Below are 21,806 nucleotides of genomic sequence, written 5' to 3'. Positions count from 1 at the left end.
TATTGTCGCCGCCCGTCACGCGGCAAGACCTATTCCCATTGGCTGAGCGGGCCGAAGAGGCGGGGCCGCCCTCCCAGCGGCGGGGGGTGGGGCCGCCGCCTCCATCTTGGCGGAGCGGCGCGTTCGGGGGTCCCGGCCCGGAGCGGGGGGGGGCGGGCCCGGACTGGACTAGGGGGTCCCGGTCGGATTGGGGAGGGGTCCCGGTGTCGTCTGGGGGGTCCCGACCCGGAGCGGGGGGGCGGGCCCGGCTTGGGGGGTCCCGGCGAAAATTGGGGGGTCCCGGCCCGGACTGGGGGTCCCGTCCCGGTTTGGGGGGTCCGGGCCCGGTTTGGGGGGTCCCGACGCAGATTGGGGGGTCCTGGCCTCGACTGGGGGGGTCCCCGTGGGTGCAGCCCCTCAGGGCAGTGCAGGACTTTGGGGTCCCCGTGAGGGGAGTGCAGAGTGGGGTCCCATTGGGGAGTGGGGAGCCCTTAGAGGGGAGTGCAGGATTTTGGGGTCCCATTGGGTGCAGCCCCTGTAGGGCAGTGCAGGATTTTGGGGTCCCCTTGGGTGCAGTTCTTGGAGGGGAGTGCAGGATTTTGGGGATCACCTTGGGTGCAAGGCAGTGCAGAATTTTGGGGTCCCCTTGGGTGCAGCCGCTGCAGGGCAGGGCAGGATTTTGGGGTCCCCTTGGGTGCAGCGGAGTGCAGGATTTTGGGGTCCCCACGGGTGCAGCCCCTTGAGGGCGGTGCAGGATTTTGGGGTCCCCTTGAGTGAAGGGCAGTGCAGAATTTTGGGATCCCTGCCCTTAGAGGGGAGTGCAGGATTTTGGGGGGTCCCTTTGAGTGCAGCCCCTGCAGGGCAGTGCAGGATTTTGGGGGGTCCCTGGGGGTGCAGCCCCTAGAAGGGAGTGCAGAATTTTGGGGGGTTCCCTTGGGTGCAGAGCAGTGCAGGATTTTGGGGTCCCCTTGATCGCAGCCCTTAGAAGGGAGTGCAAGATTTTGGGGTCCCCGTGGGTGCAGCCTTTGGGGTTGCTCTGTAGAACTCGGGGCCCCCCGGGGGTGTCACCTCTCAGGGGTTTTTGGGGTGCCCCCGAGGTGTTCCCTTTGAGGGGGGGGTGTTGCTGGGTTCTGGGGTTCATTCGCCTGAGCTAGCAGGGTTTGGGGGTCCCCAAATTAATCACTGCAGGAGAGGGTCCTCAAGAGGTTTGGGGGGGCTTTGGTACCCCCAGAAATCAGGGGGAGGTGTTGGGGTGCCCTGAGGAGCCCCTGGCTTGGGTGTGACTCTGAGGAACCCCATTTTTGGGGTGACACTGAAGACTCCGTTTTGGGGTGACCCTGAGCCCCATCAGTTTGGAGGTGACCCCAAGACCCGCTGGTTTTGGGGGTGACCCCTGATTTTGGGGGTGACCCCTGCAACCCCCACATTTGGGAGTGCCCCAAACCCCGCTTTTGCCGTATCCCCGAGACACCCCCATTTCTGAGTACCCCCTGCCTCACCCCCGTTTTTGGGGTGACCCTGAGGACCCCCCGTTTTTGGGGGTGACCCGGTGACCGTTTCGGGGTGCCGGGGCCATGGCGTGGGCGCTGAAGCTGCCGCTGGCGGACGAGGTGATCGAGTCGGGGCTGGTGCAGGATTTCGACGCCAGCCTCTCGGGCATCGGGCAGGAGCTGGGTGCTGGCGCCTACAGCATGAGGTACAGGGACCCCAAAACCCACAGGGCACCCCAAAACAGGGCACCCCAAAAGATCCCGGGAAAGGCAGGAGCCGTGCGGGGAGTGGGGGGCCCCAAAAGGAGCTGGAGGTGGGAGGTGTCACCTCAGCAGCGGTGCCCGAAGAGGGAGGGGACCCTGGAATGTCCAGAGGCACCCCAAAATCATGGATCCCCAAAATCCCCAAGGGAAACCCCAAAATCTCCATGGGTCCCCAAGGGAAACCCCAAAATCTCCATGGATCCCCAAGGGTAACCCCAGAATATCCATGGGTCCCCAGAACCCCCAAGGAAAATCCCAAAATCTCTGGGGGTCCCCAGAATCTCCATGGATCCTCAGAAGCCCCAAGGGAAACTCCAAAATCTTCACGAATCCCCAAGGGAAACCCCAAAATCTCCATGGGTCCCCAGAATCCCCAAGGAAAATCCCAAAATCTCCATGGGTCCCCAGAATCCCGAAGGGAAGCCTCAAAATCTCCATGGGTCCCCAAGGGAAACCCTAAAATCTCGGGGGGAGTCCCCAAGATCTCTGTGAATCCCCAAAATCCTTCAGGGAAACCTCAAAATCTCCATGGATCCCCAAGGGAAACCCCAAAATATCCATGGATCCCCAAAATCCCCAAGGGAAACCCTGAAATGTCCAAGGGTCCCCAAAATCCCCAAGGGAAGCCCCAAAATCCCCAGGGGTCCCCAGAACCTCAGGGGGTCCCCAGCATGGCAGTGGGTGCCAGGGACACGGGAACCCTGAACTGTGCAAAGTTGGGGCACCAAGGGGGAAATGGAGGTGTGGGGTGGAGTAGGGATGGAGTAGAGATGGAATTGGGGTTGGAGCTGGGATGGAGTAGGGAAGGAGTTGGGAAGGAGTAGGGAAGGAGTAGAGATGGAGTTGGGATGGAGTAGGATGTAGCTGGGATGGAGCTGGGATGGAGTTGGGATGAGTTTGAGATGGAGTTGGGTTGGAGTAGGGGTGGAGTTGGGGTTGGGGCTGGGATGGAATTGGGGTGGAGCTGGGATGGAGTTGGGATGGAGTTGGGTTGGAGTTGGGTTGGAGTTGTAATTGCAATTATGGCTGAAGTAATGCACGGAGCTGTGTTTGGGACTGGGATGGGTTTGGGATGGATTTCGGTTGGATTTGGGATGGATTCGGGATGGATTTGGGATGGATTCAGGATAGATTCGGGATGGGTTTGGGATGGATTTGGGATGGATTCAGGATAGATTCGGGATGGGTTTGGGATGGATTCGGGATGGATTTAGGTTGGATTTGGGATGCAGTTGGGATGGGTTTGGGATGGATTTGGGATGGATTCAGGATGGATTTAGGATGGGTTTGGGATGGATTTGGGATGCAGTTGGGATGGGTTTGGGATGGATTCGGGATGGATTCAGGATGGATTCAGGATGGGTTTGGGATGGATTTTGGTTGGATTTGGGATGGATTTGGGATGGATTTGGGATGGATTCAGGATAGATTCGGGATGGATTTGGGATGGATTTCGGATGCAGTTGGGATGGGTTTGGGATGGATTTGGGATGGATTCAGGATGGATTTGGGATGGGTTTGGGATGGATTTGGGATGCAGTTGGGATGGATTTGGGATGGATTCAGGACGGATTTGGGATGGGTTTGGGATGGATTTGGGATGCAGTTGGGATGGGTTTGGGATGGATTCAGGATGGATTCGGGATGGATTTGGGATGGGTTTGGGATGCAGTAGGGATGGACTTGGGATGCCATTGGGAGGGATTTGGGATGCAGTAAGAATTGATTCAGGATGAATTTGGGATGCAATAGGGATGGAGCTGGGATGCCATTGAGATGGATTTGGGATGGAGCTGGGATGGATTCGGGATGAATTTGGGATGAATTACGGATGCAGTAGAGATGAATTCAGGATAGATTTGGGATGCCATTGGGATGGATTCAGGATGGATTTGGGGTGCAGTTGGGATGGGTTTGGGATGGAGCTGGGATGGATTTGGGTTGCAGTTGGGATGGATTCGGGATGAATTTGGGATGAATTACGGATGCAGTAGAGATGAATTCGGGATGCAGTTAGGATAGATTCAGGATGGATTTGGGATGCCATTGGGATGGATTTGGGGTGCAGTAGGGATGGATTCAGGATGGATTTGGGATGAATTCGGGATGCAGTAGAGATGAATTCAGGATGGACAGATTCAGGATGGATTAAGGATGGATTTGGGATGGGTTTTGGATGGATTTGGGGTGCAGTAGGGATGGATTCAGGATGGATTCGGGATGAATTTGGGATGAATTCCGGATGCAGTAGAGATGAATTCAGGATGCAGTTAGGATAGATTCAGGATGGATTTGGGATGCCATTGGGATGGATTCAGGTTGGATTCAGGATGCCATTGGGCTGGAGCTGTGGTTGGAGCAGGGAAGGAGCAGGGCTGGAGTTAGAGCAGGAATTGTGGTTGTAGTGATGGGAATCAGGATCAGCAGTGCTCACAGGTGTACCTGGGTGCTCACAGGTGTAATCAGATGGCCACAGGTGACAGGTGTGCCACAGGTGAGCCCCTGAGGCCAGATGTTCAGGACACACCTGGAGCCCTAGGCTCAGGCAGCATCCAGAGGGAGAGCCAGGTTCCTGGTGGGGCTCTTCCTCCAAGTATCAAGGCCCAGGTTGGATTGAAGGAATCACCCCCCTCCCAGCTCACCTGTCTCAGGTGACTCTCCCCTATGCTGACAGGTGTATTCAGATGGCCACAGGTGTCAGGTGTGGCTCAGGTGAGCCTCTGAGGCCAGGCAGGGTTCAGAGGCACAGCCAAGGGGGGCTCTTCCTCCAGTTACCAAGGCCAAGGTTGGATTGAAGGCATCCATGACCCCCCCAGCTCACCTGTCTCAGGTGACTCTCTCCCATGCTGACAGGTGTATTCAGATGGCCACAGGTGTATTTCCCTGAGGCCAAATGTTCAGGACACACCTGGAGCCCTGAGCTCAGGCAGGGTCTGGGGACAGAGCCAGGTTCCTGGTGGGGCTCATCCTCCAGGTACCAAGGTTGGACTGAAGGAATCCCTGCCCCCCCAGCTCACCTGTCTCAGGTGACTCTCCCCTGTCCACAGCGACGTCCTGGCCCTGCCCATCTTCAAGCAGGAGGAGTCCAGCCTGCCCCCCGAGAGCCAGGACAAGCTGCTGCCCTTCCAGTACGTGCTGTGCGCCGCCACCTCGCCCGCCGTCAAGCTGCACGACGAGACCCTCACCTACCTCAACCAAGGTGAGCCTCACCTGTCCTGCACAGGTGCCTGGATGGGTGGGGGTTCTGCTGTGGAAGGTGGTGTTGTGGTGTTGTTTCCCCCCGGGAGTTGCTGAGTTTTGGGGTGTTGCTGTTGGGAGATGGGAGGGGGCAGTGCCTGCACCTGGCTGTGCTCGGCACAGGTGGAGCAGGAGTCACCTGGGGGGTTCAGCAGGTTGGAGGCGGGCGACTGGAGAGTGGAAACAGGGGTGTGCACAGGTGTGCAGGGTGGAGGCAGGGTGTGTGTAAGGTGTATCTGTACAGGTGTGTGTAGGGTGGTTACAAGTGTATGCAGGATGGTTACAGGTGTGTGTAAGGTGTATCTGTGTGTGTAAGGTGTATCTATACAGGTGTGTGTAAGGTGGTTACAGGTGTGTGTAAGATGTATCTGTTTGTAAGGTGTGTCTGTACAGGTGTGTGCAGGGTGCTTACAGGTGTATGTAAGGTGTACAGGTGTGTGTAAAGTGTATCTGTACAAGTGTGTTCAGAGTGGATACAGGTGTGTGTAAGGTGTATCTGTGCAGGTGTGTGCAGAGGTGTGTGCAGGATGGATACAGGTGTGTGTAAGGTAACTGTACAGGCGTGTACAGAGGATTACAGGTGTGTGCAATGTGGTTACAGGTGTACAAGGTGGTTACAGATATGTGTAAAGTGTATCTGTGTAGGTGTGTGCAGGGTGGTTACAGGTGTGTGTAAGGTATATCTGTGTGTGTTAAGGTGTATCTGTACAGGTGTGTGTAAGGTGTATCTCTGTGTGGAAGATGTATTTGTACAAGTGTGTGCAGGGTGGTTACAAGTGTGAGTAAGGTGTATCTGTACAGGTGTGTACAGGGTGGTTACAGGTGTGTGTAAGGTGTATCTATTCAGGTGTGTTCAGAGTGGATACAGGTGTGTGTAAAGTATATCTGTACAGCTGTGTGTAGGGAGGATGCAGGTGTATGTAAGGTATGTCTGTACAAGTGTGTGCAGAGGATTACAGGTGTGTGTAAGGTGTATCTGTGTGTGTTAAGGTGTATCTGTACAGGTGTGTGTAAGGTGTATTTCTGTGTGGAAGATGTATTTGTACAAGTGTGTGCAGGGTGGTTACAAGTGTGAGTAAGGTGTATCTGTACAGGTATGTGCAGAGGATTACAGGTGTGTGTAAGGTGTATCTGTACAGGTGTGTGCAGAGGATATGCAGATGTGTGTAAGGCGTATCTGTACAGGTATGTGCAGAGGATTACAGGTGTGTGTAAGGTGTATCTGTACAGGTGTATCTGTACAGGTGTGTGCAGAGGATATGCAGATGTGTGTAAGGTGTATCTGTACAGGTATGTGCAGAGGATTACAGGTGTGTGTAAGGTGTATCTGTACAGGTGTGTGCAGAGGATATGCAGATGTGTGTAAGGCGTATCTGTACAGGTATGTGCAGAGGATTACAGGTGTGTGTAAGGCGTATCTGTACAGGTATGTGCAGAGGATTACAGGTGTGTGTAAGGCGTATCTGTACAGGTATGTGTAGAGGATTACAGGTGTGTGTAAGGCGTATCTGTACAGGTGTGTGCAGGGTGCATACAGGTGTAAGGTGTATCTGTGTACACCTGTACAGGTGCAGAGGACTGCAGGTGTGATTGAGTGAGGTGTATTTGTATAGGTGTGTGCAGGGTGGATACAGGTGTGTGTAAGGTGTATCTGGGTGTGTAAGGTGTATTTGTACACGTGTGTGTAGGGCGGATGCAGGTGTACAACGTGGCTACAGGTGTATGTAAAGTATGTCTGTACAGGTATGTCTACAGGTGTGTGTGCAGGCTGGATACAGGTGTGTGTAAGGTGTATCTGTATAGGTGTGTGCAGAGGATTACAGATGTGTGTAAGGTGTGTGTAAGGTGTGTCTGTGTGTGTAAGGTGTGTCTGTACAGGTGTGTGCAGGGTGGTTACAGGTGTGTGCAAGGTGTATGTGTGTAAGGTGTATCTGTACAGGTGTGTGTAAGGTGGTTACAGGTGTGTGCAAGGTGTATCTGTGTGTGTAAGGTGTATCTGTACAGGTGTGTGTAAGGTGGTTACAGGTGTGTGCAAAGTGTATGTGTGTAAGGTGTGTCTGTACAGGTGTGTGCAGGGTGGTTACAGGTGTGTGCAAGGTGTATGTGTGTAAGGTGTATCTGTACAGGTGTGTGTAAGGTGGTTACAGGTGTGTGCAAGGTGTATCTGTGTGTGTAAGGTGTATCTGTACAGGTGTGTGTAAGGTGGTTACAGGTGTGTGCAAGGTGTATCTGTGTGTGTAAGGTGTATCTGTACAGGTCAGTGATGGGTAGCTCTGCAGGATGGCAGTTACAGGTTCAGGTGTACCTGCTGCTTTCAGGTACATCTGGAAGGTCTGGGTTGGTGGGACCCCAAATGAGGGAGGAGCTCAGGTGACAGGTACAGGTGACAGAAACCCTCAGGTGCCCTCCTGCCCCCAGGTCAATCCTATGAGATCCGGATGTTGGACAACAGGAAACTCGGGGAGCTGCCCGAGATCAACGGGAAGCTGGTCAAGGTGAGCAGAGAGCTCAGGTACCCCTGGGCCAGGTGTGCTCATGCCAGGGGTACCTGGGCCAGGTGTGCCCGTGCCAGCCAGGTGCCCTCCAGAGCCCTGCAGCTGAGTGGGGCTGGGAGCTGGGGGAGGAGGGTGGTTCCCTTTGCCCCTTTCTGGTACAGGGAGGGGCTGCACACCTGGCCAGGTGTGTCAGGGCAGCCCCAGGTGATGTTTCCCCGTCCCCAGAGCATCTTCCGGGTGGTTTTCCACGACCGGCGGCTGCAGTACACGGAGCACCAGCAGCTGGAGGGCTGGAGGTGGAACAGACCTGGCGACAGGATCCTGGACATAGGTGAGTCTCACCTGGCTGGGGCAGCTGGGAGGTCCCAGGTGGGCCTCACCTGTGCCCCCCTCCCCTGCAGATATCCCGATGTCCGTGGGCATCATCGACCCCCGCGCGAACCCGACCCAGCTCAACACCGTGGAGTTCCTGTGGGACCCCTCCAAGAGGACCTCGGTCTTCATCCAGGTGAGCACAGGTGGGCTCTGTTCCGGATCCAGGTGAGGACAGGTAGGGTCTGTCCTGCATCCAGGTGAGCACAGGTGGGCTCTGTTCCGGATCCAGGTGAGGACAGGTAGGGTCTGTCCTGCATCCAGGTGAGGACAGGTGGGCTCTGTCCTGCATCCAGGTGAGGACAGGTAGGGTCTGTCCTGCATCCAGGTGGGGGGCAGGTGGGCTCTGTCCCACACCCAGGTGGGGCACAGGTGGGCTCTGTCCCTTATCCAGGTGAGGCACAGTGTGGTCTGTCCTGCATCCAGGTGAGGACAGGTGGGCACTGCCTCACATCCAGGTGGGCTCTGTCCTACATTAGGGTAAGGGACAGGTGGGCTCTGTCCTGCATCCAGGTGAGGCACAGCTGGGCACTGCCTCACATCCAGGTGAGGGACAAGTGGTCAGTGCCTCACATCCAGGTGAGACACAGGTGGGCTCTGTCCCACATCCAGTTAAGGGACAGGTGGGGCACTGGCTCACATCCAGGTGGGGCACAGATGGGCAGTGCCTCATACCCAGGTGAGGGACAGGTGGGTTCTGTCCACACCCAGGTGAGGCACAGTGGGCTCTATCTCACAGCCAGGTGAGGGATCTGTCCCACACCCAGGTGAGGCCCAGCCGGGCCCTGTCCCTGGCTGGCTGCCCCACAGGAGGCTCACCTGTCTGCAGGTGCACTGCATCAGCACGGAGTTCACGCTGCGCAAGCACGGCGGTGAGAAGGGCGTTCCCTTCCGCGTGCAGATCGACACCTTCCGCGAGAATGAGAGCGGCGAGTACACCGAGCACCTGCACTCCGCCAGCTGCCAGATCAAGGTGTTCAAGGTACCTGAGCGCCCACCTGGGCCCACCTGGGCTCTGTCCTGCTTTGTACTGGTGCCTCTGAAAAATCCCGCCTGTAGGAGTAACAGCCCCAGCAGGTGGTGCAGGGTACCGGTGGTGCAGGGTACAGGTGGTGCAGGTGATGTAGGTGGTGCAGGTGGTGCAGGTGCAGGTGGTGCTGGTGATGCAGGTGGTGTAGGTGGTGTAGGTGGTGCAGGTGATGCAGGTCATGGAGGTGGTGTAGGAGGTGCGGGTGGTGCAGATAGCAGAGGTGGTGCAGGTGGCACAGGTGGTGCAGGTGGTGTAGGTGGTGCAGGTATTCAGGTGGTGCAGGTGATGCAGGTATTCAGGTGGTGTAGCTAGTGCAGGTGGTGCAGGTGTTTAGGTGATGTAGGTGGTGCAGGTGGTGCAGGTGGTGCAGGGTGCAGGTGGTGTCAGTCGTGCAGGTGGTATAGGTGGTGCAGATGCTGCAGGTGGTGCAGGTGGTACAGGTGGTGTAGGTGGTGCAGGTGTTTAGGTGGTGCAGGTGGTGTAGGTGGTGCAGGTGTTTAGGTGGTGCGGGTGGTGTCAGTGGTGCAGGTGATGCAGGTGGTGCAGTAGGTGTAGGTGGAGCAGGTGGTGCAGGTGATGTACGTGCTGCAGAGGGTGCAAGTGGTGCAGGTGATGCAGGTGGCTCACGTGGTATAGGTAGTGTAGATGATGCAGGTGATGTAGGTGATGCAGGTGGTGTAGATGGAGCAGGTGATGCAGCTGATGCAGGTGGTGTAGGTGGTGTAGGTGATGCAGGGTGCAGGTGGAGCAGGTGGTACAGGTGGTGCAGGTGCAGGGAGGGGTCGTTCCCACTCAGGTCACACCTTAGGGTGCCTGTGACTCCACCCCACCTGCAGCACCCCCAGAATCTCACCTTGGCTCCTCTTTTCACACCTGTTCACCTGAGGGGTCAGTGGGGTTTGGGGTCCTGCTCTGCCCTCCCCTGCTCCACCTGGGACAGATTCCATCACCTGTGAGTGCAGGTAGAGGTGAGTTTAAGGGGATTTCTGCAGGAGTCTGCCAAGGGGAACACCTGGATACCTGTGGAGGTTCCACATCCGTGCTTCCCACGGGATTTGAGTTACAGGTGTGTTCAGGTGGTTACAGGTGTCTGCAGAGAGGTTACAGATGTACTCGGAGTTATAGGTGTGTACAATGTGGCTACAGGTGTGTTCGGGTAGTTACAGGTGGATTCAGGTGGTTACAGGTGTGTGCAGAGTGGTTACCGGTGCATTCAGGTGGTTACAGCTGTATTCAGGTGGTCACAGGTGTCTGTGGACGGTTACAGGTGTATTCAGGTGGTTACAGGTATCTCCAGGTGGTTACAGGTATCTCCAGGTGATTACAGGTGTATTCAGGTGGTTACAGGTGTATTCAGGGAGTTACAGGTGTGTTCATGTGATTACAGGTGTGTTCAGATGGTTACAGGCGTCTCCAGGTGGTTACAGGTGTCTCTAGGTGGTTACAGGGGATTTCAAGTGGTTATAGGTGTCTTCAGGCATCTTCAGGTGGTTACAGCTGTCTCCAGGTGGTTACAAGTGTATTTCAGGTGTTGCAGGTATATTCAAGTGGTTACAGGTGTCTCCAGATGGTTACAGGTGTATTCAGGTGGTTACAGGTGGTTCCAGGTGTCTCCAGGTGGTCACACCCCTATCCCTGCAGAGGCCCTCAGGACAGGTTTCTCCCCAAACTCCTTTTCCCTGTGCCGAGCACCAGGAGAGCTGAGTCACCTGTGCCACCTGAGTCACCTGTGCCACCTGTGTGTGTCGCACACACCTATGCTACCTGTGGGTGTCCCCCACACCTGTGGGTGTCCCCACACCTGTGCCACCTGTGGGTGTCACACACACCCACCTGTGCTACCTATGAGTGTCCGCACACCTGTGCCACCTGTGGGTGTCCCCACTCCTGTGCCACCTGTACCACCTGTATGGATGTCCCCACACCTGTGCCACCTGTGGGTGTCCGCACACCTGTGGATGTGCCCACATCTGAGTCACCTGTGTGTGTCCCCCACACCTGTGCCACCTGTGGATATCCCCACACCTGCGGGCGTCCCCACACCTATGCCAACTGTGGGTGTCCCACACACCTGTGTGTGTCCCCACACCTATGCCACTGTGGGTGTCCCCACACCTGTGGGTGTCCCCACACCTATGCCACTGTGGGTGTCCCCACGCCTGTGGGTGTCCCCACACCTATGCCACTGTGGGTGTCCCCACACCTGTGGGTGTCCCCACACCTGTCACACCTGTCCCTGGGCAGCCCAAAGGAGCGGACCGGAAGCAGAAGACGGACCGGGAGAAGATGGAGAAGCGAACGCCACACGAGAAGGAGAAGTACCAGCCCTCATACGAGACCACCATCCTGACCGAGGTGAGCTCACCTGCCCACCTGCCTCACCTGGCTGCAGGCAGCAGGGCTGGGCTGCTGCCAGACCGCAGCTCAAGGTGTTTGTACCTGCCAGGCAGAACTGGGGCAGAGGAGGTGCTCTGTACCTGCAGAAGGGCTCTGGGGACATTACTGACCTGAGCTGGGCAGGTGTGTGCAGGGCCAGGTGTGTGCAGGCCCAGGTGTGTGAGGTTGGATGTATTTGTGGGCCCAGGTGTGTGCAGGGCAAAGCCAAATGTGTGGGGCCGCAGGTGTGTGCAGGCCCAGGTGCGTGCAGATGTGTGTGTGCATTGAAGCTGTGTGCAGGTGGAGTTCCAGGTGTTTATAGGGCCAGGTGTGTGCAGGCCCAGGTGTGTGAGGTTGGATGTATGTGTGGGTCCAGGTGTGTGTAGGGCAAGGCCAGGTGTGTGGGGTTGAAGGTGTGTGCAAGGCCAGGTGCGTGCAGATGTGTGTGTGCATTGCAGCTGTGTGCAGGTGCAGCCCAGGTGAGTGCAGGTGTAGACCAGGAGTGTTCAGGTGTATGCAGGTGCAGACCAGGTGTGTGCAGGTGTGTGTGTAGTGCAGATGCAGTCCCAGGTGTGTGCAGGTACAGCCCAGTTGTGTGTGGGTGTGTGTGTGCAGTGCAGCTGTGAGCAGGTGCAGTCCCAGGTGTGTGTAGGGCCAGATATGTGCATGGTTCCAGGTGTATGCAGGTGTGTGTGTGCAGGGCAGGTGTGTCCAGCTGTGTGCAGGTACAGTCTCTACAGTCCCAGGTGTGTGCAGATTAGTGTGTGCAGTGCAGGTGTGTGCAGGTGCAGTCCCAGGTGTGTGCAGGTATGGTACCAGGTGTGTGTGGGTCTCTGTGTGCAGTGCAGGTGTGTGCATTTACAGTCCCAGGTGTGTGCAGGTGCAGCCCAGGTATGTGTGGGTGTAGACCAGGTGCGTGCAGGTACAGTCCCAGGTGTGTGCAGTTGCAGCCCAGGTATGTGTGGGTGTAGACCAGGTGCGTGCAGGTACAGTCAAAGGTGTGTGCATGGTTCTAGGTGTGTGCAGGTGCAGCCCAGGTGTGTGCGTGGTTCCAGGTGTGTTCAGGTATGTGCGTGCATTGCAGGTGTGTGCAAATGCAGCCCAGGTGTGTCCAGGTGCATGCAGGTACAGCCCAGGTGTGTTCAGGTGTGTGTGGGCAGTGCAGATGTGTGTGTGTGCAGCCCAGGTGTGTTCAGGTGTGCAGGTGCAGCCCAGGTGTGTGTATGGCTTCAGGTGTGTGTGTACAATGCAGGAACAGTCCCAGGTGTGTTCAGGTGTGAAATCCAGGTGTGTTCAGGTGTGTGTGTGCAGTGCAGGGGCAGCCCAGGTGTGCTCAGGTGTGCAGGTGCAGCCCAGGTGTGTGCAGTCCCAGGTGTGTGCAGATGTGTGTGTGCGTTGCAGCTGTGTGCAGATACAGTCCCAGCTGCGTGCAGGTGCAGCCCAGGTGTGTCCAGGTGTGCTGGTGCAGCCCAGGTGTGTTCAGGTGTGTGTGTGCAGTGCAGGTGCAGTCCCAGGTGTGCTCAGATGTGTGTGTGCAGTGTAGATGTGTGCAGGTGCAGTTCCAGGTGTGCTCAGGTGTGCAGGTGCAGCCCGGGTGTGTTCAGGTGTGCGTGTGCAGTGCAGGTGCAGTCCCAGGTGTGTTCAGGTGTGTGTGTGCAGTGCAGGTGCAGTTCCAGGTGTGTTCAGGTGTGTGTGTGCAGTGTAGATGTGTGCAGGTGCAGTCCCAGGTGTGCTCAGGTGTGCAGGTGCAGCCCGGGTGTGTTCAGGTGCAGCCCAGGTGTGTGCATGGCTCCAGGTGTGTGTGTGTGCAACGCAGGTGCAGCCCGGGTGTGTTCAGGTGTGAAATCCAGGTGTGTTCAGGTGTGTGTGTGCAGGGGCAGGCCAGGTGTGCTCAGATGTGTGCAGGTGCAGCCCAGGTGTGTGTGTGTGTGCAGTGTAGATGTGTGCAGGTGCAGCCCGGGTGTGTTCAGGTGTGCACAGGTGTGTGCAGTGCAGGTGTGCTCAGGTGTGCTCAGGTGTGCAGGTGCAGCTCAGGTGTGTGTGTGCAGTGTAGATGTGTGCAGGTGCAGCCCGGGTGTGCTCAGGTGTGCAGGTGCAGCCCGGGTGTGCTCAGGTGTGTGCAGTGCAGGTGTGCTCAGGTGTGCTCAGGTGTGTGCAGTGCAGGTGTGCTCAGGTGTGCTCAGGTGTGCTCAGGTGTGCAGGTGCAGCTCAGGTGTGTGTGTGCAGTGTAGGTGTGTGCAGGTGCAGCCTGGGTGTGCTCAGGTGTGCTCAGGTGTGCTCAGGTGTGTGCAGTGCAGGTGTGCTCAGGTGTGCTCAGGTGTGTGCAGTGCAGGTGTGCTCAGGTGTGCTCAGGTGTGCAGGTGCAGCTCAGGTGTGTGTGTGCAGTGTAGATGTGTGCAGGTGCAGCCCAGGTGTGTGTGTGTGTGCAGTGTAGGTGTGTGCAGGTGCAGCCTGGGTGTGCTCAGGTGTGCTCAGGTGTGCTCAGGTGTGCAGGTGCAGCTCAGGTGCCCCTGAGCTCACCTGCCATGCCCGCAGTGCTCGCCCTGGCCCGAGGTCACCTACGTGCCCAACGCGCCCTCGCCCGGCTTCAACAGCTCCCACAGCAGCTTCTCCATCGGGGACGGGTGAGTGGCACTGGGCATACTGGGAGTGCTGGAACTGGGAATACTGGGAGTGCTGGGGGTGCCAGACTGGGAGCACTGGGAGTGCTGGGAGTACTGGACTGGGAGCACTGGGAATTGGGAGTACTGGACTGGGAGTACTGGGAATTGGGAGTACTGGACTGGGAGCACTGGGAATTGGGAGTACTGGGAATTGGGAGTACTGGACTGGGAGTACTGGGAATTGGGAGCACTGGGAATTGGGAGTACTGAACTGGGAGTACTGGGAATTGGGAGTACTGGGAATTGGGGTTACTGGACTGGGAGTACTGGGAATTGGGAGCACTGGGAATTGGGAGTACTGGGAATTGGGAGCACTGGGAATTGGGACTGGGAGTGCTGGGAATTGGGAGTGCTGGGAATTGGGAGTACTGGACTGGGAGTACTGGACTGGGAGCACTGGGAATTGGGAGTACTGGACTGGGAGTACTGGGAATTGGGAGTACTGGACTGGGAGCACTGGGAATTGGGAGTACTGGGAATTGGGAGTACTGGGAATTGGGACTGGGAGTGCTGGAACTGGGAGCGCTGGGAGTCGGGGGGTGGGTCAGACCGGGGGGATGGCACCAGTGCCACCCTAGTGTCATCCCAGTGACCCCATTGTCATCTCACCGTCATCCCAGTAAGCCCAGTGCCATCCCACTACACCCCTGTGCCACCCCAGTGACACCAGTGCCATCACAGTGTCCCCAGTGCCCCGTGTCCCTCTGTCCCAGTGTCCCAGTGACTGTGTCCCTCTGTCCCTCTGTCCCCAGCAGCGGGTCCCCGAGCCACCAGCCCGACCCCCCCGCGCCCCTGGCTGACGTAAGTACCTGCCCAGGTACCTGCCCAGGTACACCTGGGGGTCCCACAGGGGACACTTGGGGTCACCTGCACACACCTGGGAGACCTGGGGGGGAATTCCCACCTGTGCTGGCCCACCCTGAGCTCACCTGTGCCTCAGCACAAACACTTCCACATCACCTGGAGACATTTCCAAGTCACCTCTGAGGTCATCACCTCCTCCCACCTTCCCAGGGGTTCATTTCCCACCTGTGCTGGCCCACCAGGGCTCACCTGTGTCCTACATCCAGGTGAGGGACAGGTGGGCTCTGTGGGAACACTTCCACATCACCTGGAGACATTTCCAGTCCCACCTGCCCAGGGTTTCAATTCCCACCTGTGCTGGCCCACCCTGAGCCCACCTGAGCTCACCTATGTCCTATATCCAAGTGAGGCACAGGTGGGCTCTGTTCCACACGCAGGTGAGGGACAGGTGGGTTTTGTGGTAACACTTCCACATCACCTGGAGACATTTCCAGGTCCCAGGTCCCACCTGTCCAGGGGTTCATTCCCACCTGTGCTGGCCCACGCTGGGCTCACCTGGCAGCACCTGTGCCCCTGGCTGGCCAGGCAGGTCACCTGGCAGCACCTGTGTCCCCCCAGACGCTGCTGCCCACCTGGAGCCCGCAGGAGGCTCAGCAGTGGCTGCACCGCAACCGCTTCTCCACCTTCTCACGGCTCTTCAGGAACTTCTCAGGTGAGTTCTGCCCTCACCTGGGCCGGGTCACCTTCCCTCACCTGGGCCGGGTCACCTTCCCTCGCCTGGGCAGGGTCACCTTCCCTCACCTGGGCTGGGTTACCTCAGCTGGACAGGGTCACCTCACCTGGGCTGGGTCCCCCCCTCTCACCTGGGCGGGGTCACCCCCTGTCACCATTTGGGGTGAATTTAGGGCACATATGAGGTGAATCTGTCTGAATTTGGGGTGAGTTTGGAGTGAATTTGGGATGAATTTTGGGGTGAATTTGGGGTGAATTTTGGGGTGAATTTGGGGTGAATTTTGGTGTGAATCTGGGTGAATTTGGGGGTGAATCTAGGGCAACTCTGGGGTGAATTTGGGGTGAATCTGGAGTGAATTTGGGATGAATTTTGGGGTGAATTTGGGGGGTGAATCTAGGGTGAATTTTGGGATGAATTTGGGGTGAATTTTAGGGTGAATCTGGAGTGAATTTTGAGGTGAATTTGGGGTTGAATTTTTGGTGAATCTGGGGTGAATTTTGGGGTGAAGTTTGGGTAAATTTAGGGTCAATTTGGGGTGAATCTGGAGTGACTGGGGTGAATCAGGTGAATTTGGGGGTGAATCTGGGATGAATTTGGGGGTGAATCTGGGATGAATTTGGGGGTGAATTTTGGCGTGAATCTAGAGCAACTCAGGTGAATTTGAGATGAATTTGGGGTGAATTTGGGATGAACCTGGGTGAATTTTGGGGTGACTCTGGGTGGATTTGGGGCTTTCCCAGGGGCAGACCTGCTGAAGCTGACACGGGAAGATGTGATCCAGATCTGTGGCCCCGCTGACGGCATCCGGCTCTTCAACGCCCTCAAGGGCAGGTGGGGCTCACCTGAGGGGCCTGGGACACACCTGGGGGGCCAGGATTGACCTGGGGGGGTGGTTGGGGTCACCTGGGGGGGTGGGACACACCTGGGGGAGGCTGGGACACACCTTGAGGGGGGTCAGGAGTCACTTGAGGGAGCTGGGATTCACTTGGCCCAGGCTTTTCCCATCCGAGTCAGGAATTTAGAGGAACTTTGGGGATGGAAGTCCAGGTTGGAAAGAGGAATTGGGGATTGGGAATTAGGGATTAGGAATTGGGAATTGGGGATTGGAAATTATGGATTAGGAATTGGGGATTAGGGATTGGAAATTGAGAACTGGAGATTAGGAATTGAGAGTTAGGAATTAGGGATTGGGAATTGGGAATTAGGGATTAAGGATTGGGAATTGGGAATTAGGAATTGGGAATTGGGGATTGGAAATTATGGATTAGGAATTGGGGATTAGGGATTGGAAATTGAGAACTGGAGATTAGGAATTGGGAGTTAGGAATTAGGGATTGGGAATTGGGAATTAGGGATTAAGGATTGGGAATTGGGAATTAGGAATTAGGAATTGGGAATTAGGGATTGGGAATTACAAATTGGGAATTACAAATTGGGAATTAGGGGTTCTTTGAGTTTGAGACTCCAGGACTGGAGCCCCAGGCCAGGAGCTCCTGCTGCTCCAGGTGCTGTCTCCACCTGGCACCTGCCCAGAAGGTTCCCAAAGGGGCTGGGTGTTCCTCACACCTTGCCCTAAAAATCAGGGGTTGGACACACCTGGAGCATTTGGGAGGATGTGAGGGACAGAGGGCTCAGGTGGGAATGGCCAAGGAGCATCTCAGGTACCTGCCAGGGACAGGGGGACACCTGCAGGTGGGAATTCCAGAGGAGCATCCTCAGACACCTGATGGGGACAGGGGAGCTCCTCCAGGTGGAAATGGCTGAGGAGCATCATCAGATACTTGACAGGGACTGAGTGTCCAGGTGGGAGTGGCTGAGGAGCATCTCAGGTACCTGACAGGACCAGAGTGTCCAGGTGGAAATTCCAGGGAAGCATCATCAGGTACCTGCCAGGGACAGGCGTTAGGGTGGGAATTCCAGAGGAGCATCCTCAGGTACCTGACAGAGACAGAGTGTCCAGGTGTGAATGTCTGAGGAGCATCTCAGGTACCTGACAGAGACAGAGTGTCCAGGTGGAAATTCCAGGGAAGCATCCTCTGGTACCTGCCAGGGACAGGCGTTAGGGTGGGAATTCTCAGGTGGGAATTCCAGAGGAGCATCCTCAGGTACCTGACAGAGACACAGTGTCCAGGTGTGAATCTCTGAGGAGCATCTCAGGTACCTGACAAGGACAGGGGACCCCCTCCAGGTGGGAATTCCAGGGAAGCACCATCAGACACGTGGCAGGGACAGGGAGCTTCTCCAGGTGGGAATGTCTGAGGAGCATCATTAGATACTTGACAGAGTGTCCAGGTGGGAATTCCAGGGAAGCGTCCTCAGGTACCTGCCAGGGACAGGGGAGCCCCTCCAGGTGGGAATTCCAGGGAAGCATCAACAAGTACCTGACAGGGACAGAGTGTCCAGGTGGGAATTCCAGGGAAGCATCCTCAGGTACCTGCCAGGGACAGGGTTAGGGTGGGAATTGCCAGGTGGGAATTCCAGAGGAGCATCCTCAGGTACCTGCCAGGGACAGGGAGCTTCTCCAGGTGGCAATGGCTGAGGAGCATCTCAGGTGCCTCAGGTGGCAATTCCAGGGAAGGCTGACCAGGGTGAGTGAGGGGACGCCTGGAGCTCAGGTGGGAGCTCACAGGGGTTGAGATGGGCTCACCCAGCTGCTCCAGGGCACACCTGGGGCTCAGGTGGGCACAGCCCAGGGGTTGGGATGGGCTCCCCCAGCTCCCCCTGGGGACACCTGTCAGGGGAGGGCAGGGCAGGCAGGGGCAGCCCCAGGTGACCCTCACCTGTCCCAGGATGGTGCGGCCCCGCCTGACCATCTACGTGTGCCAGGAGTCGCAGCAGGTGAGGGAGCCCCAGCACGAGCACGAGGACGGCGACGGAGGCAGCGGCACCTTCTTTGGTGAGGGGGGCAGGGGGCTCACCTGGGGGGGCTGGGGGCTCACCTGGGGGGCAGGGGGCTCACCTGGGGGGCAGGGGGCTCACCTGCGGGGGTGGAACTCACCTGGGGGCTGGGGGCTCACCTGGGGGCTGGGGGCTCACCTGGGGGGCAGGGGGCTCACCTGCGGGGGTGGAACTCACCTGGGGGGTGGGGGCTCACCTGGGGGCGTGGAACTCACCTGGGGGGCTGGGGGCTCACCTGCGGGGGTGGAACTCACCTGGGGGGGTGGGGGCTCACCTGCGGGGGTGGAACTCACCTGGGGGGTGGAACTCACCTGGGGGGTGGGAGCTCACCTGGGGGGGTGGGAGCTCACCTGGGGGGGTGGGGGCTCACCTGGGGGGTGGGAGCTCACCTGGGGGGGTGGAACTCACCTGGGGAGGGTAGAGAGCACACCTGGGGACGTGGGGGAATTCCTGTCCTGCTGGGCACAAACCCACCTGAACAGTGCAGGTGCTGCTGCTCAGGGACACTGGGAGGTTTGTGGGGACAGGGGTGGAAATGCCACACAGGGCACGGTGACAGGGCACGGTGACAGGACAGGGGTGACAGACAGGAGATTGGTGACAAACAGGACACAGTGCCACACAGGACACGGTGACAGGGCACGGTGACAGGACAGGGGTGACAGACAGGACACAGTGCCACACAGGACATGCTGACAGACAGGACACGGGTGACAGACAGGGCATGGTGCCAGGCAGGACACAGGTGACAGACAGGGCATGGGTGAGAGGACACAGTGCCAGGTCACAGGTGACAGACGGGACGACAGGGGTGACAGGACACGGTGCCAGGTGTGTCACAGGTGACAGACAGGGCATGGGTGACAGGACACGGGTAATGGGCAGGACACGGTGCCAGGCAGGTCCCTGTTAGGAGCACAGCAGTGCCCAGCCCAGGTGGCCATGGTGGCACACCTGGGCAGGTGTGGCTGTGCTGTCAGGTGTTCCGTGCCCGCAGTGTGCCACACCATGTACCTGGAGGAGCTGGCACAGCTGTTCTGGGTGACAGAGAGGACAGGGGTGCCAGGCAGGACACAGGTGACAGGACACAGGTGACAAACAGGTCACAGTGCCAGGGAGGTCACTGTGCCAGGCAGGACACGGTGACAGACAGGTGCCTGTTCTGAGTGCAGCTGTGCCCAGCCCAGGTGTGGCTGTGCTGGCACACCTGGCAGGTGTAGCTGTGCCATGCTGGCACACCTGGGCTCACCTGCTGGGTGCCCTGTGCCCGCAGTGTACCACGCTGTGTACCTGGAGGAGCTGGCACAGCTATCAGATGTGGCTGTGCTGTGCTGGCACACCTGGGCACACCTGTCAGATGTAGCTGTGCCATGCTGGCACACCTGGGCTCACCTGGCGGGTGCCCTGTGCCCGCAGTGTACCACGCCGTGTACCTGGAGGCCATGGTGGCACACCTGGCAGGTGTAGCTGTGCTGGCACACCTGGGCTCACCTGGCGCGTGCCCTGTGCCCGCAGTGTACCACGCCGTGTACCTGGAGGAGCTGACGGCGGCCGAGCTGGCAGAGAAGCTGGCACAGCTGTTCCGGGTGCCCGCCCAGCACATCCAGCACATCTACAAACAGGGCCCCACGGGCATCCACGTGCTGGTCAGCGACCAGGTAACCTCACCTGCCCAGGTAACGCCCCCCTGCCCCAGGTAATCCCCACCTGCCCCAGGGCACACCTGGGGGCAGCATCACCTGTGCAGGTGCTGGGAAGGGCCCCAGTCAATGAAATGTTCCTGGCTGGTGCTTCCCGAGCTCCCACCTGAGCTCCCACCTGGGCACCTCCCGCCCTTTGGAACCCGATTTTTCCCCAAAAAGCCCTAAATCGGAGCTGTCTGGGGTTTGTTCCAGATGATCCAGAACTTCCAGGATGAATCCTGCTTCGTCCTGGACACCCTGAAAGGTGTGTGAGTACCTGGGCTCTGCTGGGCCACACCCGAGGCACAGGTGTGACTCCTCACACACCTGTGTGCCACCCCTGGCCCCTCCCAGCTCCCCTCACCTGTCCTGGGCTTCCCTTGCAGCCGAGACCAACGACAGCTACCACATCATCCTGAAATAGGGGCAGGTGAGGGACAGGTGAGGAGCACCTGCGGCCTCTCAGCACACCTGGACACCCTCCACCCACCTGGACACCCTTCACGAGGACACAGCAGAGATTTGGGAACCCCAGGTGTGCTCACCTGGCCATCCCCCCTCGCAATGAACTCCTGGACACCTTCTGGAGAGCCCCCAGGTGTGGTCATCTGGCCCACCACCCTCCAAAGGAACACCTGGAGAGCCCCCAGGTGTGCTCACCTGGCCACCACCCTCCAAAGGAACACCTAGAGAGCCCCCAGGTGTGCTCACCTGGCCACCACCCTCCAAAGGAACACCTGGAGAGCCCCCAGGTGTGCTCACCTGGCCACCCCTCCCTCAAAAAGAACACCTGGAAAGCCTCTGGGCACCCCCCCAGGTGTGCTTACCTGGCCACCATCCCCAAAAGGAACACCTGGAGAGCCCCCAGGTGTGCTCACCTGGCCACCCCTCCCTCAAAAAGAACACCTGGAAAGCCTCTGGACACCCCCCCAGGTGTGGTCACCTGTCCAACCCCCCTCTCAATGAACGCCTGGAGAGCCCCCAGGTGTGGTCACCTGGCCACTCCCCTCACAGGGAACACCTGGAAACCCTTTGGGGACCCCCCTCAGATGTTGTTACCTTGCCACTCTCCTCGAAAAGAACACCTGAAAACCTTCTGGAGAAACCCCAGGTGTGGTCACCTGGCCACGCCCCTCGCAGGGAACACCTGGAAAGCCCCCAGGTGTGGTGACCTGGCCACTCCCCTCACAGGGAACACCTGGAGACCCCCCAGGTGTGCTCACCTGGCCACTCCCCTCACAGGGACCACCTGGAGACCCCCCAGGTGTGGTCACCTGGCCACTACCCTCAAAAGGAACACCTGGAGATCCCCCCAGGTGTGCTTACCTGGCCACCCCCCTCACAGAGAACACCTGGAGATCCCCCAGGTGTGGTCACCTGGCCACTACCCTCAAAAGGAACACCTGGAGATCCCCCCAGGTGTGGTCACCTGGCCACTACCCTCACAGGGAACACCTGGAGATCCCCCCAGGTGTGGTCACCTGGCCACCCCCCTCACAGAGAACACCTGGAGATCCCCCAGGTGTGGTGACCTAGCAGCCCTGCCCACAGGTGCCTCCTGGCACGGACAAGCTGCTGCTCCCCTGCTGCAGCTCTGGGGCACCAGGTGTGTTCCCACCTGGCACAGGTGTTGCCTCCAGGTGGGTGCAGGTGCGATCTCGTGAGGTCATCAAGAATTCCGGATTTAATTATGGAAAATTGGAGGATAAAGGGATAGCTGGGGGGGGGCGGGAGGGCAGGGGGCATTGCTGGGTGTTTTTGGGGAGAAAAGCAAAGATTTGGC

The 21,806-nt window shown here is 58.0% G+C and overlaps 1 protein-coding gene across 3 annotated transcripts; it reads left to right on the top strand.

Annotated features, from left to right (window-relative positions):
* Positions 1 to 363: 363 nt before the first annotated feature.
* Positions 364 to 20,503, top strand: TFCP2 (transcription factor CP2). 3 transcript variants are annotated; one of them, XM_058042038.1, is made up of 16 exons: positions 364 to 434; positions 468 to 1,675; positions 4,781 to 4,932; positions 7,389 to 7,465; positions 7,691 to 7,796; positions 7,867 to 7,973; positions 8,667 to 8,819; positions 11,112 to 11,222; positions 13,779 to 13,867; positions 14,662 to 14,707; positions 15,329 to 15,422; positions 16,184 to 16,274; positions 18,233 to 18,339; positions 19,857 to 19,999; positions 20,237 to 20,288; positions 20,410 to 20,503. In XM_058042038.1, the coding sequence occupies exons 2-16, from the start codon at positions 1,554 to 1,556 to the stop codon at positions 20,445 to 20,447; spliced, it is 1,488 nt and encodes a 495-aa protein (XP_057898021.1). In that variant the 5' UTR covers positions 364 to 434; positions 468 to 1,553; the 3' UTR covers positions 20,448 to 20,503. The 3 variants fall into 3 exon arrangements, with proteins under 3 accessions (XP_057898021.1, XP_057898019.1, XP_057898020.1); XM_058042036.1 differs by having other exon boundaries at positions 14,659 to 14,707; XM_058042037.1 differs by having other exon boundaries at positions 366 to 434; positions 556 to 1,675; positions 14,659 to 14,707.
* The last annotated feature ends 1,303 nt before the right edge of the window (positions 20,504 to 21,806 follow it).

The sequence above is a fragment of the Melospiza georgiana genome, chromosome 29 (assembly GCF_028018845.1).
Source record: "Melospiza georgiana isolate bMelGeo1 chromosome 29, bMelGeo1.pri, whole genome shotgun sequence".
NCBI lineage: Eukaryota > Metazoa > Chordata > Aves > Passeriformes > Passerellidae > Melospiza > Melospiza georgiana.
Note: the sequence above shows the minus strand (reverse complement) of the source record. Positions and strands in the feature narration are given on the sequence as shown.

What these genes read in the sequence shown, in the direction of transcription:
- TFCP2 (XM_058042036.1), top strand. Translation starts at nt 1,554, where the DNA reads ATGGCGTGGGCGCTGAAGCTGCCGCTGGCGGACGAGGTGATCGAGTCG. An exon ending in CCCCCGCGCCCCTGGCTGAC is followed by an intron (nt 14,708 to 15,328) that starts GTAAGTACCTGC and finishes GTGTCCCCCCAG; the next exon opens with ACGCTGCTGCCCACCTGGAG. An exon ending in TTCAACGCCCTCAAGGGCAG is followed by an intron (nt 16,275 to 18,232) that starts GTGGGGCTCACC and finishes CACCTGTCCCAG; the next exon opens with GATGGTGCGGCCCCGCCTGA.